Below are 17852 nucleotides of genomic sequence, written 5' to 3'. Positions count from 1 at the left end.
TTTTTATGAAATTCTGAGGCCTCCAGCACATTTCCTATCAATAATTTATCATTCTCATCATTGCCTTGTGCTAGAGGGCCTGGCAGACCAGTATGGGATCGGATGTGAGTTATATATAAAGGATGACTCCTTTTTCTGATTGTATCTTGTAATTGAATGAATAATGAAGTTAATTCTGAAGCATCGTGGATAAATTCTGCAGTCTCAATATGTAATACTACTCTTTCAGCATACTGAGAGTCAGTTACTATATTGAGAGGTTCTGAAAAATCCATTAATACCAACAGAATAACATACAATTTTGATTTTTGAACTGAATTATAAGGACTTTGAACCACTTTACTTAAATTTTCTGATTTGTAACCTGCTTTTCCTTGTTTGTTGGCATCTGTATAAAATGTACGAACTCCAGATATGGGTTTTTTCCTCACAATTTGAGGCAAGATCCAATCAGCTCTCTTTATAAGATCAATTCTATTGCTTTTGGGATATTTGCTGTTAATTTCTCCCAAAAAAATTACTACAAGCTTTTTGCCAAGCTTCATTTTCTATCCATAATTTTTCAATGTCCTCCTTAGTTAAAGGTATGACAATTTCTGCTGGGTCTATTCCTGCTAATTGACAAAGTCTCAATTTTCCTTTCCAAATCAAGTCAGAGATTTTTTCCACATAAGTTTTTAATTTTTTATTTGGTTTATTTGGTAAAAATATCCATTCCAATATAATATCTTCCCTTTGCATTAATATTCCTGTTGGGGAATACCTAGAAGGTAAAATAACCAAAATGCAATCCAGCTTTGGATCAATACGATCTATGTGCCCTTCATGTACTTTCTTTTCTACCAAGGCCAATTCTTTCTCAGCTTCTGGTGATAATTCTCTTGGACTATTTAAGTCCTTATCACCTTCTAAAGTTTTAAACAAATTATTCAGTTCATCATTTTTTACCCCAACAATAGTTCTTAGATGAGAAATGTCTCCAAATAATCTTTGAAAGTCATTAAGAGTCTGTAGTCGATCTCTCCTAATTTGCACTTTTTGAGGTCTAATTTTTTGAAGTTCTATTTTATATCCTAAATAATTAATAGAATCTCCTCTTTGTACCTTTTCTAAAGCAATTTGTAATCCCCAGCAAGGCAAAATTTTCTTTACTTTTTCAAACATTCTTTCTAAAGTCTCTGCATTTGAATCAGCTAATAAAATGTCATCCATATAATGATAAATTATAGATTTAGGCAATTTTTTACGTACCACTTCTAATGGCTGTTTTACAAAATATTGGCACAAAGTTGGGCTATTCAACATTCCCTGTGGGAGAACGCTCCATTGAAATCTTTTAACCGGTTGAGAATTATTATAAGTAGGCACTGTGAAAGCAAATCTTTCTCTGTCTTTTTCTTGTAAGGGTATTGAAAAGAAACAGTCTTTTAAATCAATAACTATGAGAGGCCAGCCTTTTGGTAACAGAGTAGGTAAAGGAATTCCAGATTGTAAAGAGCCCATTGGCTGAATTACTGTGTTAATTGCTCTAAGGTCTGTTACCATTCTCCATTTACCAGATTTTTTTTTATAACAAATACAGGAGAATTCCAAGGGCTGGTTGATTCTTCAATATGCTGAGCATTTAACTGTTCTTCCACCAGCTCTTGTAAAGCCTGGAGTTTCTCTGTTGTTAAAGGCCATTGCTGAACCCATACAGGCTTGTCTGTTGACCATTTTAAAGGTAGAGCTGTTAATGTTTTTGGAAGATTATCAGTTGTTGTGCCCTGTTCTTGTATGACATGGATGGCTGGTGAGCACTCATTAGAATAATATCTTTTAATATTTCTCTCAGAAACATGTACTAATTTATGATTTGTTTCTGAGATTGGAGGGATATTAATCTGAGTATTCCATTGTTGTAACAAGTCTCGACCCCACAGGTTCATAGCTATGTTAGCCATATATGGTTTTAATTTTCCTTTCTGTCCTTCTGGACCTATACATTCAAGCCATCTTGCACTTTGTTTCACTCTAGATAATGTCCCAATTCCTAAGAGTTGAATGTTTACCTCCTGAAGAGGCCAAGTTGGATGCCAAAATTCTGGTGCAATTATGGTAATGTCAGCACCTGTGTCTACCAGACCAGACAACAAAACACCATTTATTTTTATTGTTAGTTTTGGTCTTTTTTCATTAATAGAAGTTTGCCAAAAAATTTTCTTTATGTTTTTTCATCTCAACTAACATGATTTATTCCAATAGACATTTGGTTATTTAGTTGCTTTGAGTAGGGGTTTCCTCTACAACTGCAGGAAAGGTTTGAACTGGATTTACTGTAGGGGCCTGCCTGAGGCCCCTCTGGGAGTTTCCCAAAGCTCGACCCAGAGGGTTACCCTGTTTGTCCCTTGTTGATCTACATTCGTTGGTCCAGTGTTTTCCCTTACCACACCTTCTGCATACTCCAGAAGGAAGGGGCATTCTGTTGCCAGTGTTCCTTGAAGAAACATTATTTCTAGGAATGACCTGTTTACAATCCCTGTTCAAATGTCCTTGCTTTCCACATCCAAAACATCTAACATTGCTCAAACCTTTTGAAATTGCTTTTCCTACCCACATATCATCATGGTCATAAGCCTCTACATTAACTGTATCTCTAATCCAATCTTCCAAAGGTGCAGATCTTGCCTTTAACGGCCTGATTATTCTTTTGCACGCTGCATTTGCATTCTCAAAGGCTAAAGATTCAATTATTATTTGACTAGCCTCTGAATTCGGGACCATTTTCTGTACTGCTGAAGTCAATCTTTGTAAGAAATCTGTGAAAGATTCTTTGGGGCCCTGTATAACCTTTGTAAATGACTCAGTTTTTTTTCCTGGTTCTTCAACTCTGTCCCATGCATTCAAAGCTGCCGTTCGACATAGAACTAGGGTTTGGACATCATATGAACATTGTGTTTGTACTGAAGCATATTGGCCTTCTCCAATAAGCTGATCCTGGCAGACTTGTATTCCGCTATCCCTCCATTGTCTTTCTATATTTTTAGCCTCATTATTGAACCACATTTTCCACTGGAGATTTTGTCCGGGTTCAAGAACAGCCTGTGCCAATTCCCACCAGTCCTTTGGTAGAATCCTATTACAAGTTGACCAGGTGTTTAACATTTGCTTTACATATGGGGAGTGCATGCCATAAGATGCTATTGCCTCCTTAAATATTCATAAGTCTAACATTTCAACTGGAACCCAAGTATTTTGTTCATTCTCTTCATCAGGTAGCTGCTGTACGGCTACTGGATAAATTAAGGGTGATTGTGTGAAAACTGGCTTTCTTTCTGTAACCTTATGATCCAATTTTGAAACAACTTCACTATTTATTTCTTCTGTCTGAATTTGAATTTCTCTATAATTCATTTTTACCGGTTTAACAAGTTTTTCTAAGACTGTTATCCTGGCACTTAAGTTGATGATCTTTTTAAATAGTAAAATGAGGATAAGAAAAGTAATAAACTGAATAATTCATTCAATATTAATCTTTTCATATAGTTGTTCCATTGTCAGAGTGCCTAAAAATTCTCATTTAAATAGATATGTTAATTGACTTACCAAGTCTGGGTAGAACAGTAGAATCCCAGGGAATTTCACAGCCACCTGGTGTTTGAGGTGTGAATCCAGCTAGAGAGAAAGAGAGAGAGAGAGAGAGAGAGAGAGAGAGAGAGAGAGAGAGAGAGAGAGAAAGCGTAGCCACTTGAGCCGAGTCAAGCCTTCGCTTTACAGGCAGGGGCCCTGTTCGGCTGGGCAGGCCTGAGTTGTTTGTAGCAGTTGCAAGTAGCTCCAGCTGCAGGTCAGTCAGGCCTGGGCCCAAGCTAGGCAGCCGGGCCGCCCAGGCCGGAAACCGGACCTGCTGCCAAGCCAAGCCAAGCGGTTTTTAATGAATTCTTGTCATGTTGGGCGCCAAATGTAGATGAATCCAACCTTCTTATTAAATAAGAAACAGAACCAATGCAAAGAAGAAAGCCAAGAGGTCAGAGCTAAGAGCTAAAACCTTACCCTTCCTCCTGCGGTGGTCCTACCTCTCCGAACCAGAGCTACCCCTGTGTTAAAGTCTTTATATAGAGTTCCTGTCCTGCCTTCTCATTGGTTGTAAACCCAACCACATGACCACCTCCTCACGGCCTGTCTGTATAGGCCTCCAGGTTTTCCATGATTGGTATTAAGATTAAAGGCATGTGTATCCAATAATGGCTGTATCCCTGAACACACAGAGACTTACCCAGCTCTGCCTACCAAGTGCTGGAATTACAAGCGTATGCCACCACTGCTCTGCTTTCCTATGGCTTGCTAATAGCTCTGACCCCCGGGCAACTTTATTTATTAACATACAAATAACATTTTAATACAAATAAAATATCACCATAGTCCATCATTGAAGGAAGCCAGGACTGAAGTCAAACAGGGCACAAACCTGGAGGTAGGAACTGAGGCAGAGCCCATGGTGAGGTGCTGCTTACTGCCTTGCTCAGCCTGCTTTCTTACAGAACTCAGGACCACCAGTCTAGGATTGTCACCACCCACTTTGAGCTGGGCCCTCCCAGTCAATCACTAATTAAGAAAATGCCCTGTAGCTGAATCTCATGGAGACAGTTTCTTTTGGTGGGGTAGGAGGCATCAAGACAAGGTTTCTTCTTGTAGCCTTGGCTCTTCTATAACTAACTCTGTAGACCAGGCTGGCCTCAAACTTACAGACATGTGCCAGCCTATGCCTCCCAAGTGCTGGGAATAAAGTTGTGTACCACCACCGACAGCTGAAAAACATTTTCTTAATTGAGGTTCCCTCCTCTCAGGTGAGTTTAGATTGTGTCAGATTGACAAAAAAACTCTCCAGTGCAGGGTACTTGAGATGAAAGGAGAAGTGGACAAAGGCTTCATTCTTAACCCAGAAGCAATATCCAGTTGATAGCCAGCTGCTAATGAAAGTTTAGTTTCCTCCAAGGGAGTCTCACTGGGGAAACCAACTACTTTAGAGGGTAGGGTGCATGAGCAATAGTAGATGGCCATCAGAAAATGAACTCAATGGCTTCTTTGGATATGTCTTGTCTCACAATATCATGTTGGGGTCTTTTATTTTCTTGTTTGTTCTTTGTTGTTTTTAACCTTTTTTGTTGTTTTGTCTTCTTATTTTTTTCTGCTCTTACTTTACCCTATTAGTTTCTTTGAGTATACACAATGGCTACCACTTTAATTTTGATGGGATTGAGAATGTGCAACCAAGTGGGTCTCTGATTCATCTGAGTTTTCTTGGGCTACTTTCTTTCTCTTTGTTCTTTTTGTTCAATCTAATGTGTTCTTTTTTGTTTTATCCTAGTATATTTTCTGTAATGTATTTTATATTATTATTATCCCATAGAAACCTCTTTGCTTTCTAGTGAGAGACAGAAAGGTGTTAGATTCAGATGTGTGTGTTTGTGTGTGTGAGATGAGTGTATTGTTATGTGCATGTGTGTGTATAAGTGTCCTTGGAGGCCCTAAGAGGGCATTGATCCCTCAGAGCTACCATTACAGATGGTGTGAACTACATTTTATGAGGGCTGTGTATTGAACTCATCCACTCTGTAACAGCAGCACACGATTTTGTCTGCTGAAACATCTCTCAGGCTTCTGCAACATTCTGCAATATCTGTTTATCAAAACATCCCTCTATCTCATGAGTTCTACTCCAGTAACTCCCAGGATGCATCAGGATTCTCTAGTCTTCCCCCTATAAGGGCTAGCATTGTTTTGCCTTCATCTGCAAACATGAGTTCACAAACTTCCTTCAGATTCTTTCAATATTCATGTGCTGTCAAAGTCTTACATTCACTAAGATATCAAAAAGAAACCTCAGATTTTATTTCAAATCTTATAGTATATACGAGACAAATAGAACATTACCCCAATGCACTAATGTAGAACAGCCATGTCTTGTAAAAATAAGTGGCTAAGTGGAAGATTGTGGGAGACAATGTAGATAAAAACAGTATACATGACACTGATAAACAAAACCATTAGAAGAAACAGTGAGAGTCGCGAGCTAACGAATAATCTTTCTTCATATCCTAATAGGTTGTTCTGTACCAACTTTGCATGTGTCATTTAAAATTTATGAAATGTGAGTTCTGGAAGATGATCTCTCCCTTAACTTTTGAAGAGAATTTCTCTCTGGTCTTAACAAAATGATGTAGCACTTGGGGACAAAGACACATCCCAACAAGCCTGTACTGGAGGCTAAGATAGAGAAGACCTCCACAGCCACCATGACCTTGCCCTTGGTGCTGTGGTAGACAGGGAGAAAAGTGACCCAGACGCTGCAGAACAACAGCATGCTGAACGTCAAGAATTTGGCTTCATTGAATGTGTCTGGGAGATTCCTGGCCAGGAAAGCTACAGTGAAGCTCCCTAGGGCCAGAGACCCCAGGTATCCTAAGACAGAATAGAAAGCAGTTACTGAGCCCTTGTTGCACACAATGATGATGTGGCCATGCTCAGAGTGTGCATCAATGTCAACAGAGGGAGGAGATGTTCCCAGCCAGATTGCACAGAGAATAATTTGGATGATGGTGCATATGGGAATAATGTAGTTAGGTATCCCTGATACCAGGAGCCACTTTATCCTTCTTCCAGGAGTAGTGACTTTGAAAGCCAAAACCACAGTAATTGTCTTGGCCAACACAGTGGAAACAGCCACAGTGAATGAAACACCATACGTTATTTGCTGCAGGATGCAGGTGACTGAGTTGGGATGGCCAATGAAGAGCATTGAACAGAGGAAACAGAAGATGAGGGAGATGAGCAAGATGTAGCTGAGAGTGAGGTTATTGGCCTTCACAATGGGAGTGTCTTGGTGCTTCACAAAGATCCCAAGAACCAGAATGGTAAATGCAGACAAACACAAGGCCATACTGGACAGAGTCATCCCCAAGGGGTCATCAAAGGCCAGAAAGGTCACATCTTTGTACAGGCAGTGGTTCTGCTCTGCATTGGCATACTGGTCCTCTGGACACTCTGTACACTGAGCCATATCTGAAGCAGAAAGCAAAAGTATTGTTAGTGCAACTTCAGCATTTCTTATGGACAGGTCATGCCAGTGTATTTTGGGAACTTTACAACATCCACATACTTTATTGATAAAGATTTGAGACTTTTCTGAAGAGCAATGCTTCCATTTCATAATGCCTATCTTCTACAAGGACAAACACAGATCACTATAACATGTATCTTTCTGTCTGAATTAGAAGTGATGCCCTCATGAGAGATGGAGATTTGGTCTTATCCAGGATTAAACTTCTTATAGCTTTTTTTATTCCCATATTATCATCACCAAACACATGAGTACCTGAGCAACAACAAATAGAATCTATTGTGTGTGTGTGCATGCAAGTGCATGTGTATGAGAAAGCAGTAAATGAAAAAGAATGTTTGAAAATAATAAATGAAAAAGAGCTCATGAGTTTGAGAGATTTTCTTGCATGTGGTGTGTTGGAAGGAGAATGAGGAAACAGTGAGGTTTTATAATGACATATGAAATTCTCAAGAAAAATTAATGAAATATAATGCCCTTAGTTGTATCCTCATCAGGAAGTAGGGATACCCAGCAATGTATAATATGAAATAACCCTGCTGTTAAGGTGGAAAACTCTATACACTCATAGCACCCAGAAGTCTTGTATCTCATATAATCACCTTTGTGAGCACAGAGCACTTACTTCCTTCCCTAATTTCCTTCTATATGAGACCTGTGTGGGGACCTGCCACCACATTTTCCCCCTGGGTATTCTTGGGGAGTGAGGGATAAGAGATTTAGATAGAAATATAGAGGGAAGAGAGAGAGAGAGAGAGAGAGAGAGAGAGAGAGAGAGAGAGAGAGAGAGAGAGAGAGAGACAGGATAGCATCAGAGGCCTAGATCTTAATCCACCAGCCGTGAACTTTATTCCAAAGGGCTTTTTATATCAATGCCAAGGGGGGAGGCAAAAGACATCCCACTTACTAGATACAACTAAATGTAGACGCTACCAAATACCTAGTACCCAGGCCTGAGGTCCAAACATCCTCTTATGCCGCCCTACTGGGAAAGCAAGCACAGATATCACTAGGAAACTTCTGTGGGCTCCAACAGACCTGGGTTCTACTAATGTACTCAATGGTGAAGTAGTTGTTGGTAAAACAGCAGGAACAAGACAACATGAGAACTCTCAAGTGAGAGTGGTAACACAGAATATTTGAATTGAACAATAATACCCCATTCATAAGTTGCAATTTCCACCACAGCAAATAAGGGAAATATGATTGTAATTGTGCTAAATTGTGTATAATAATGGAGAACAATAAAGTGCTGTCAGGATTTTAAGTCACTCCATGAACAAAACCAACCTAGCATTTATGGCCAGCTATGATTACATTTTTTGTTTGTTGTTCTTTAAGGGGCTGGAAAGATGGCTATGTGTTAAGAACATGACCTGCTCTTACAGGGGGCCTAAGTCCAGTTCCCAGAACACATGAAGAGCCATATTACTACCTGTAACTCTGGTAAAAAGGGCATCAGATGCCTCCAGTGGCCATCACATGGACCTGGCCCTGTATGGACTTACTACTCTCTACATATGCCTAATTCAAATATATATAAACATAAAGTTTTTGTTTATTTTTGTTGGTATTTATTATTATAAATGCCCTTAATAGTTATTACCTTAAATCAATTTTATTACATTCTGTTTATTTTTTACACATATGTGTGAGTGTTTGCGTGTGTGTGTGTGTGTGTGTGTGTGTGTGAGTGTGTGTGTGTGTCTGTGTGTGTGTGTGTGTGTGTACAGTACAAAGTGTCAAGAGGGCGTCTTGTAGGAGTTGGCTCCATCTCATTTCAATGGGCTTCCTAAGATGAATTCAGGTCATCAGAATTGTGGTAAGGGATTTACCTGCTAACTCTCTCACTGACCCTAAATACCCTTTTTTTAAGATTTAGTTATTTATTATGTATACAGTGCTCTGCCTTCATGTATGCCTACACACTAGAAGAGGGCACAGTACAAAGTGTCAAGAGGGCGTCTTGTAGGAGTTGGCTCCATCTCATTTCAATGGGCTTCCTAAGATGAATTCAGGTCATCAGAATTGTGGTAAGGGATTTACCTGCTAACTCTCTCACTGACCCTAAATACCCTTTTTTTAAGATTTAGTTATTTATTATGTATACAGTGCTCTGCCTTCATGTATGCCTACACACTAGAAGAGGGCACCAATTCTAATTACAGATAGATATGTGCCACCATGTGGATCTCAGAATTGAACTCAGGACCTCTGGAAGAGCAGTTCATGCTCTTAACCGCTGAAAGACCTCTCCAACGCCCTAAAGGTCTTCTTTAATTGTTCTTTGCATTATAGACAATGACTGGCAATAAAAGTCAAAAACAAATCTGGCCACACCTTTGAATTTGGCCATCTCCAAATTAATAACCAGTTGACTTATATGGATTATGTATGCCACACTATAACTGGAATAACTGTGGCTGATTCTTTTCACTACAAAACTATTTTGTTTATTATATTGTGACATTATTCATTACTACTGTGTACAAAAATCTTTAGTAGGACACCTGTCTTTCTCAACATCACGTGTCCACACTTTCCCCTCTTTTTTGATATGAAATTATATTGACCTTGTAAACAGGAACACTAGAAAATGCATGGCATAGAGCTTTCTCACTATAGCTTTATCTAGTAATTTTGCCCACAATTACTAATCTTTAGTCACAACAACCTATAATGGCATCAGTCTCAAAACTCTCTTAAAACCTCCCTCACGTGGAAGTAACAGCACTTGCATCATCACAGAGTTTCCTTTTTGCATCCTTATGGTACCACCCTGAATTCACATCTTCATGCTGTCTTCCCCACTCTCCTGTCAGTTAAGTGACAACACAAAATACTAGCCATTCATCCAATGCTGTATAAAGGGCATGCCCACCACCACACAATACTTATTTACCATCCCAACACACAGTGACACAACATCTCCCTTTGTCAGCAATGTTTGTGGACAGTGGCAAAAACAAGTTTTGTAGCATTCATGACTTCAGTGGCAGGAGATGACTCAACAGTTAAGAGTGCTTAAAGCTCTGCAGAGAACAAGGGTTTGGACTCAGCATCCATGTGGAAGCTTATACCTGTCTGTAACTCAAGGTCCAGGGGCTTGTATGCACTGTTTTGGCCTCCACAATCTCCTGCACATCAACTCACACAGAAACACACACATACATTCAAGGAGGATAAATGAATAACCAAATATTTATAAAGACTCATGACTCCAATCTAGTCTACATGTACCTTTACAGGGACATAATCATTGGGAAAGATATAGGGTGGAATTACATCACAGGGCTGTTTGATTTTTCAAAACACTTTCTTTTACAAAATACTAACAACAATGATTTTACAGTGAGTCAAAGATGTATGTGAAGGCACAGGTTTTTCTTTATAAGGACATGATTATTGATCACATACTTGGAAAAACAAAATTAAGAAAGGAATAGATTTTATTTGTGCAACTAAAGGGCCACAGAACTTAGTAGGTCCCCAGAACCTCCCTAGCTCAACTGACTCCATGATAGAAGTGCCACTCAGACTATAAAACTCACCACCAAGCAGAAGCACCTGACAAACTGAAGTAAAGGCCAAATCCATCATACTCCTTATAGTTCTGGGAAAGTCTCAAAATGTACTAATCTTGTTTTTTAGCTTCTGTAGATCTGCTTTTGGCTTACTGTCCTTGGTAACTGAAGTATGTCAACCCAGAACATGGTTCTTTTGCTTCATATCTCACCCTGAGAAAGGCTCAGTGCTACACTGGGGTCCTGAACATCAACTGTAGATGACATCCAGCTAATGAAGACATTACTTGGCTTAAACCTATGTCTGAGCAGTCTTCTCTTGCGAATATCACACAGCAGTGCAGCACCCTTCCAGGCCCCTTCGAAAGTGCAGTTTGGATAGCAGAAGTCATATCACAGTTGGATAGAAGAAGAAAGTCAATCTAAAGGATTTCTCCCTACTGTAAACACTTACCTGTCTCATTGGAAATCTCATTTTCTGGGCAGGGGTTGCAATCAAAACAGCAGGCTGCCATTCCTTCTTGATGAATTTTTCTGAATCCAGGGGGACAATCAACACTGCACACAGCAGAGGGCATCTGAGGAAAAGCAGACAGATGCTGGGCCAGGAGTTTGACTACTCCTTCAATAGTTATAGCATCTCATCATGTTGAGTAGTTAACAAGTTTTCTTTCTATACTTGACCTGAGTGAACACATTTCTTTCATTACATTGTACAAGTCCACACATGAATATATGAGAATAAATTGATGAAGTGTTGAGGTGCATCTGAACTACTAAAAGTTCAGGAAGATCTAGGAGTATATGTTGTGTCACCACTGGAATGCCTGAAGTGAACACCCCACCCACCCACTGTGTAGCTTAGTTTTGTCAACTTGACACAAAGCAGAGCTACAACAAAAAAGAGAGACTTAATTGACAAGTTGTCTCTGTCTAATTGGTCTTTGGTCATATTGTTGACTAAATTTTTAGTTTTTCATTAATTCTGAGAAACACCACCACACTTAATTCCATTTCTGAATTTAGTGGAAATGCTTTAAGTTTCTCTCCATGTAGTACAATATTTTCTATGTTATGTTTTATAAAAAACTTATTTCATCAAAAAATTTCCTTTCTATTTTTCAAATGTATTTTTTATGTTTCTTTGTTTGCTTTCTCGGAAGGGATGCTAGACATCGCTCAAGACCTATTCTGTATCTTTTTCAAAGAGCATATAATTTCTGTCCTAGCATGTATTTATGTGACATATTATAATTGATTGATCTGCATATGTTAAGCCAGCCTTACATCCCTGTAATATAGTCATTTTGTGTATAGGGATTGATCTTTCTGATGTGCTGTTGAGACCTGTTCGCCAGTATTTACTTGAGAATTTCTCCATCCATGTTCATTGGTTGGACTACAGCTTTCTTCTTTCTGATTCACTTTACCTGGAATGGTCTTTTTCCTGTACTGCAGAGACTCTATTCTTTTTTATGAGTGCACTAGCAAGACAATATTGTTTGATTTTTTTAAAAAAATTTCCTTGTCTGTGTCCTTTGATTAGAGAGTGAGATTCTTCAAATTCATTTATTAATGAAAGTTATTTGTGATTATTGTCAACTTGTGTTTTTGTTTGTTTTGATGTATTTCAAACCTTTGCTTTTCTGTCTAGTAATCTAGTGTAGTCTACACATTCCTGTGACATTTACTGATTAACTTAATATTCATTGTAAAGGAGTGTGTAATGTGTAAAGACACTGTGGGAGTGTCTTCCTTAATGATGTTCCAGTAGCTAAATATTCCTGCAATTTGGGTTGACCATTACAAGTTTTTCTATCTTCCTGAAATTATGAAGGATAGTTTTGTTGGGTATAGTAATTGAAGTTGAAAATTTTGTCTCTGTTTGAAACACATAATTGATACTCACTCATTTTAAAGTGTCTATGATTAAAGCTACTGTGATTATGATGAGGACTTTCAATGATTTTGACCTTCTGTCTTTTAACCTAAAATTCCTCTGTATTCTGCATAATGGAGATTTTAAGTAATATTCTAAAAAGGCAGGTCCTTTTATGAACCAGTCTGTTGGGCACTGGGACTGTCTCCTGTATCTGAATGGCCATATTTCCCCAGCATTTGGTAAAATTTTGGCTGTCATTTTATTAGAAATACCTTTGGTCCTTTCACATGTTGTCCTGCTCTTGTGCCTGTGCTTTCTTAATTTGGTCTTTTATTGATGTCCCCTAAGTCTCTTGTGTTTTCTTCATCCTTCCTTATTGTTTTATCTTTGTCATCATTTGAATTATAATTCATCTATCTTCTTTCAAGTCTCAATAGCCTGTCTTCCACTTGAGATATTCTCTTAGTAACATGTTTTGTACACTTTGCTGCGTGAATTGTTGTGTCTTTCATTTTCAGAATGTTAGTATGAATTCTTCATCACTATTGTAACTTTATTGAATTTTTGTCAGATCTTCACAAAATTCTTTATTATTTGCAAGTGTTTGTGACCTAATTGGATTGTCTTTAGATGTAATTTGTATGCTCTTTGATTTCTAGATCATTCTTATAATTATTCTTTGAAGTCTTTGTTTAGTATGTCATTGAGTTCACTGTCATGTAAGCCTAAGATTGTATCATTTGGAGTCTTGCTTCCTCACTGTTTCAAGTTTTATTTCTGCTTACAATTTGCATATCTAGAATACAGCACATATTGGTCTATTTTTAGTCCTCCCTATCCTTTTGGTGGATGTTTTTGTAATGTTCATTCAACTTAGGCCTGATAGAAGCAGACTTGTGATTTCATTGCTCACCTCTGATCTAGTGGTACAGGCTAGTACCTAAACTTCAACCCTAAAGCTTAAACTTCAACCCATTTGGTCTGTTTTCTGAGAATAATTTTCTCATCACTGTGAAAATAGAATATTAAATCTTGATTAAACTCTATCATAGCAACTTGAGATATCACTTCAGATTAAGGTTCCACTCTTTCTAGAAGTAAACACCTTTCAAATGCAGCAAATAATATTGTAGTAGGCAATGTAGTTCAGATACTATAAAACTAGAAATATCAGAATCAATAACTATGATATATCTGGGGACACATAATGGGATATTTTATTTTTATATTTTCTCAAAGCCAAATTATAATTATGAGTGCCTGTCCAACCAAAGAAAAATACAATACAAATCTTTCTGTTCATTTTTTAATTTGTTTATTTTTTTTGAATAGTTATGCAAGAATTAAGGTAAAAAAACAATGCTCTTCTAGTGAATTATTCATTTAGAAATTATGATTGAGGGCTGGAGAGGTGGCTCAGCAAAATATCACAATTGCTGCTCAATCCACCAACACCTACACACAGGCACAAAATGGTCTTCAGTTCCTGGGTATCATAACCCCTCTCCGGGCATACTGACATACCTAATACTCATATGAAACAGATATATACAGGCAAAACATCCATATACATAAAAATTCTAACAAACAAATTTTAATTAATAAAATATCTAAAGTGGCCCGTGAAAATATGAATGCATTGTTAGACAAGTAGGCACTTTAGGACCTCCTAGTCAATGTACTTGAATACATTTATAGAATATAAATTAATGACTTGCATATCTGTTTCTAGTTCCAAATCTTTCCTTACAAATAGCTTCAGTCTTTCCAGCATGTGGATTAGAGATTCAACAGAAGAAAAGAAAATCAATGGGCAGCAATCAATGGAACCAAGAGAATATTGATAAATTTACTGGAAATAATATCAAATTTTAGTCATATCTACTTTTATATTTGTATATAAATCATAGTGTTTCTGATATGATAAAAATATATCATATGTTTGTCTTAGATTTTCAAAAACTTACCCTCCAAAAATCATATTTTTAAAATCTGAAGGGAAGAAACATCATCTAGACGTTTAAAATTGAGTCTTTACATGACCATCCTTCTAATTTCACTAAGTCACAGAGCAACCCAAATGGCCTCACTTAACAGTGGCTACATCTCTGAAGTGTACATCAATACATTTTGGTCAGACCCACCTGTCTACTTCCTGTGGACCACTCTATCATATCTTCATATAAATGGAGCTGGTGACCATGTGGAAAATATGGCTTAAACTCTCCTATTTTCACCTTAAGTCCAACACCATGGGGGAAATTAGAAATGTGGTAAATGCCATAGTCTGCTTGCAGTTTTTCTTTCTGATTCATATTTATTACTTCTCCAACAGGATTAACAAAGTGCATCTTCTTCAGAAATAGGTGAAGCTGAAAGATAGGCAATATTCTTTATTCTATATTCCTTTAAGTCTGAAAATGATTTTATTTTATCCTAAGGCAAATTCACTGAAGCTGCCCAAGGGAGAAACTCAATGAAAGCATGTGAATAAATAAAATCATTGTGTTCCTAGAATTTTAGTTCTCTCAGGGGAAACCATCAAACACAAACAGAGACAAACACACAAACATCCAACATAAATATGCACCATAAACACACACACTCACACAAACAAACAATCAAACACTTCCACACAGACACCCATGCAGAGGCACACACATAACATAGCCACACTCATTAACACACATACACACTAACACACACATACAGACAGACCTAAGCAATCAAATACTGACACAAACACAGAAAAACATAGGCTCATAAAGACAAAAACACACACAGAGAGACACACACTGATAAAAACATTCACAAAGAGACACACAGAATAAATATATGCTCAGATACACAGTCATGAAAAAACACAGGAGAGAGATATTCATACATGCAAAGTAGCACATCTATACACATGCACACAAAGTCACAGAAATGTGTCTAGGACACCCACAAAGACACAAACAAGTACACAGAAACAAACACAAATCATACAGAAAATCAGTCACAAATATACTTCCACACACAGGTACACAAGTAACTACTAAACTGAATCAGCAGTGTATCCTGTAATATAGCTATCAGAGACTCATGACAGATAAGGTCCCCAGAGCCTACAGTGGTGTCAGAATCAGGTGAGTACACTTATGCACACCATCCCTTATAGTGAACAACATATACATGACAAATATTGATTTCAGCATGTGAGACACTCTTTAAAGATTATAACATTGATGACACCAAGTACCATCCATTGAAAGATACAGTACCTGTGAGCAGTCAGAATCCAGTTCTCTCAGAGTGTTGATTGGCTGGTTTTCTACTTGTTGAAGAAGCATTTCATGGAGAGCATGGGCCACAGCATACACAGCATTGTATATATCATAAGCATCATCACTAAAGGCCATGTCAAAACTCTGTAGCTTTAACCATTCCAGTGAGGCAATGAATGAGCAGTTCTCCAGTATTTTACAATTAGATGTGGAGGCTTCACAGCTAAAGTACATCCACCCCAGTTGTGCCAGGAATAGGTCTGTGTATTTGGAAGAGTTCAGTGTCTGAACAAAATTTTTAAAACCAGAAATCTCAGCATGGTGGTGTGCAAAAGCAAGAGTCCCATGGAATGAGTCAACTGTGAAGTCTCTCTCACTTGTAGTGACATCCCACTGTGAGGTGGTGACCCATATTCTCTGTATACCCTGTGATACCCACATTCTGAAGCACACAGCTAGAGTACTGTCTGTGTCACCATAAATGATAACAACATTTGTGGATGATGTCTCAATTTGGTTGTTATACACTTCAGCTCTTGACATGTATAAGTCCATGTTGACTGGGATCATGATCACAAAGGCTAAGCAGACTCTTTGGACTTCATTTTCTCCTCTCAGATCTGAGAGAAATTGGAGACCCTGGTCATCATCTGAGATGGCCAGCCCTACCCAGTTCCAGTTGATGCGAATCATCAAAGAGACCATGGCCAGGGCCAGAGCTGTGTCCTTGGAGGCCATCTGATACAGACATGGAAATAGTTCACGATCACTCAGGATAGGATGGAAAGGTCCATAGGTGAGCTGAAGGACATAAAACACAGGGAGCAGCATGAGGTAGAAGACTGTCAGAAATCTCAATGAGAACCTTGAGGTGTGTGAAACACCAGTTGGAAATGACAGGAAGGGCAATTTTTCCCTATTACTACAGTTATACTACACTGTTAGAAACCTGCAGAAAATCACCTTTCTACAATTTGTTCAAGGAAAATCACCTTGACTGCTAATTCTTCTTCTCATCTACATATTAAATGATGATTTGGGAATGAACCATTGAGTGGCTGATTAATTACACTTGAACTTGATTTACATTAATGTGAAGCCAATCTCCCCCTTATGCTCTCCTCAGCATCAGGCTTAGCCAAAAAATGAGAAATATTCATACCTTACCACCCAAACAACCTCACCTGTGGATATCTGTAGAGTTCAAAAAATTGTGCCAGGCTCATGGATGGTGTTAACATTGGTCCTGTAATCATTACACGACATTTGGTCTTATGTTTACAGATGTAGTTAAGAAGAGGTCTATGCCTTTTTGCAGTAATGTATATGAACTTTTGAAATGCTTGTTTATCATGAAAAAGGTCTGTGAAGAAGTAAAATATGAGAGACACATTTGGTAGAAGATATAGATTCCTGTTGATTTCGTCCACAGCAAAAGCCAAAGGCAGAGCAAACTGTTGGTTTGCAGGTGGTATTCTGAAAATAAAGGCATGGGTTTTAGTATGGATCAGGCATGATAGATGAATGCTTTGTAGTTAATACAAGGATTATCATGCATTCGATGTCATTTTCATATATAGCTTGACAAATTCCCCTGTGTTGTAAAGTTGGAAAAACAGGAGATGCTTGAGAGCTTGAAAAAAACCTAAATGGTTGATGAGAGTGGATGTCACAAAAATGAGAAATGTGTTCTTGTCCACTTTGACAGAGAATTTGATCTTGGCAATTTGAGTAATGGATTCACATTTGATAAATGATATGTGTGTGTATGTGTAGGAAGCTTGAGAATGCAGTTTTCTGGGGGCCAGAAGAGGAAGCTGGATCCTTGCAGAGCTGGAATTTTAAGTGATTTTGAGGTGCCTTTCAACATGGGTGGTTGAAACTGAACTCAGATCCTTTGACAGATCAGCAAGTGCTCTTAACTAATGACTCGTGTTTACAGCCCCAGTTTATTGCTACTTTCTATATTCTAGATATTCTTCAGTCCAGTATGTAGGTAGAGTTTTCCTGCCTGACCCACAGTCAGGGCAAATCTCTCTCACCTGCCAGTCCCACAGCCGTCAGACCCGACCAAGTAAACACAG

At 38.2% G+C, this 17852-nt stretch overlaps 1 protein-coding gene across 3 annotated transcripts; it reads right to left on the bottom strand.

Moving 5' to 3' along the window:
- Positions 1-6118: 6118 nt before the first annotated feature.
- On the bottom strand, positions 6119-17219 carry LOC128125233 (vomeronasal type-2 receptor 116-like). 3 transcript variants are annotated; one of them, XM_052762403.1, is made up of 6 exons: positions 17101-17219; positions 17008-17070; positions 15766-16633; positions 14647-14874; positions 11075-11198; positions 6119-7038 (listed from the first exon to the last, which is right to left on the bottom strand). In XM_052762403.1, exons 2-6 carry the CDS (start codon positions 17022-17024, stop codon positions 6119-6121), a joined length of 2157 nt encoding a protein of 718 aa, XP_052618363.1. In that variant the 5' UTR covers positions 17025-17070; positions 17101-17219. The 3 variants fall into 3 exon arrangements, with proteins under 3 accessions (XP_052618363.1, XP_052618362.1, XP_052618361.1); XM_052762402.1 differs by having other exon boundaries at positions 15766-16580; positions 16955-17203; XM_052762401.1 differs by lacking the exon at positions 17101-17219 and having other exon boundaries at positions 15766-16621; positions 17008-17039.
- Between the last annotated feature and the right edge of the window lie 633 nt (positions 17220-17852).

Source organism: Peromyscus californicus, unplaced genomic scaffold (assembly GCF_007827085.1).
Source record: "Peromyscus californicus insignis strain IS unplaced genomic scaffold, ASM782708v3 Scaffold_4__1_contigs__length_199733344, whole genome shotgun sequence".
NCBI lineage: Eukaryota > Metazoa > Chordata > Mammalia > Rodentia > Cricetidae > Peromyscus > Peromyscus californicus.
This window is presented reverse-complemented; position numbering and strand designations above follow the sequence as displayed.

What these genes read in the sequence shown, in the direction of transcription:
- LOC128125233 (XM_052762403.1), bottom strand. An exon ending in GGTCCACAGGAAGTAGACAG is followed by an intron (nt 11,199 to 14,646) that starts GTGGGTCTGACC and finishes GCTTTTCCTCAG; the next exon opens with ATGCCCTCTGCTGTGTGCAG. An exon ending in TGAGATTTCCAATGAGACAG is followed by an intron (nt 7,039 to 11,074) that starts GTAAGTGTTTAC and finishes TTTCTGCTTCAG; the next exon opens with ATATGGCTCAGTGTACAGAG.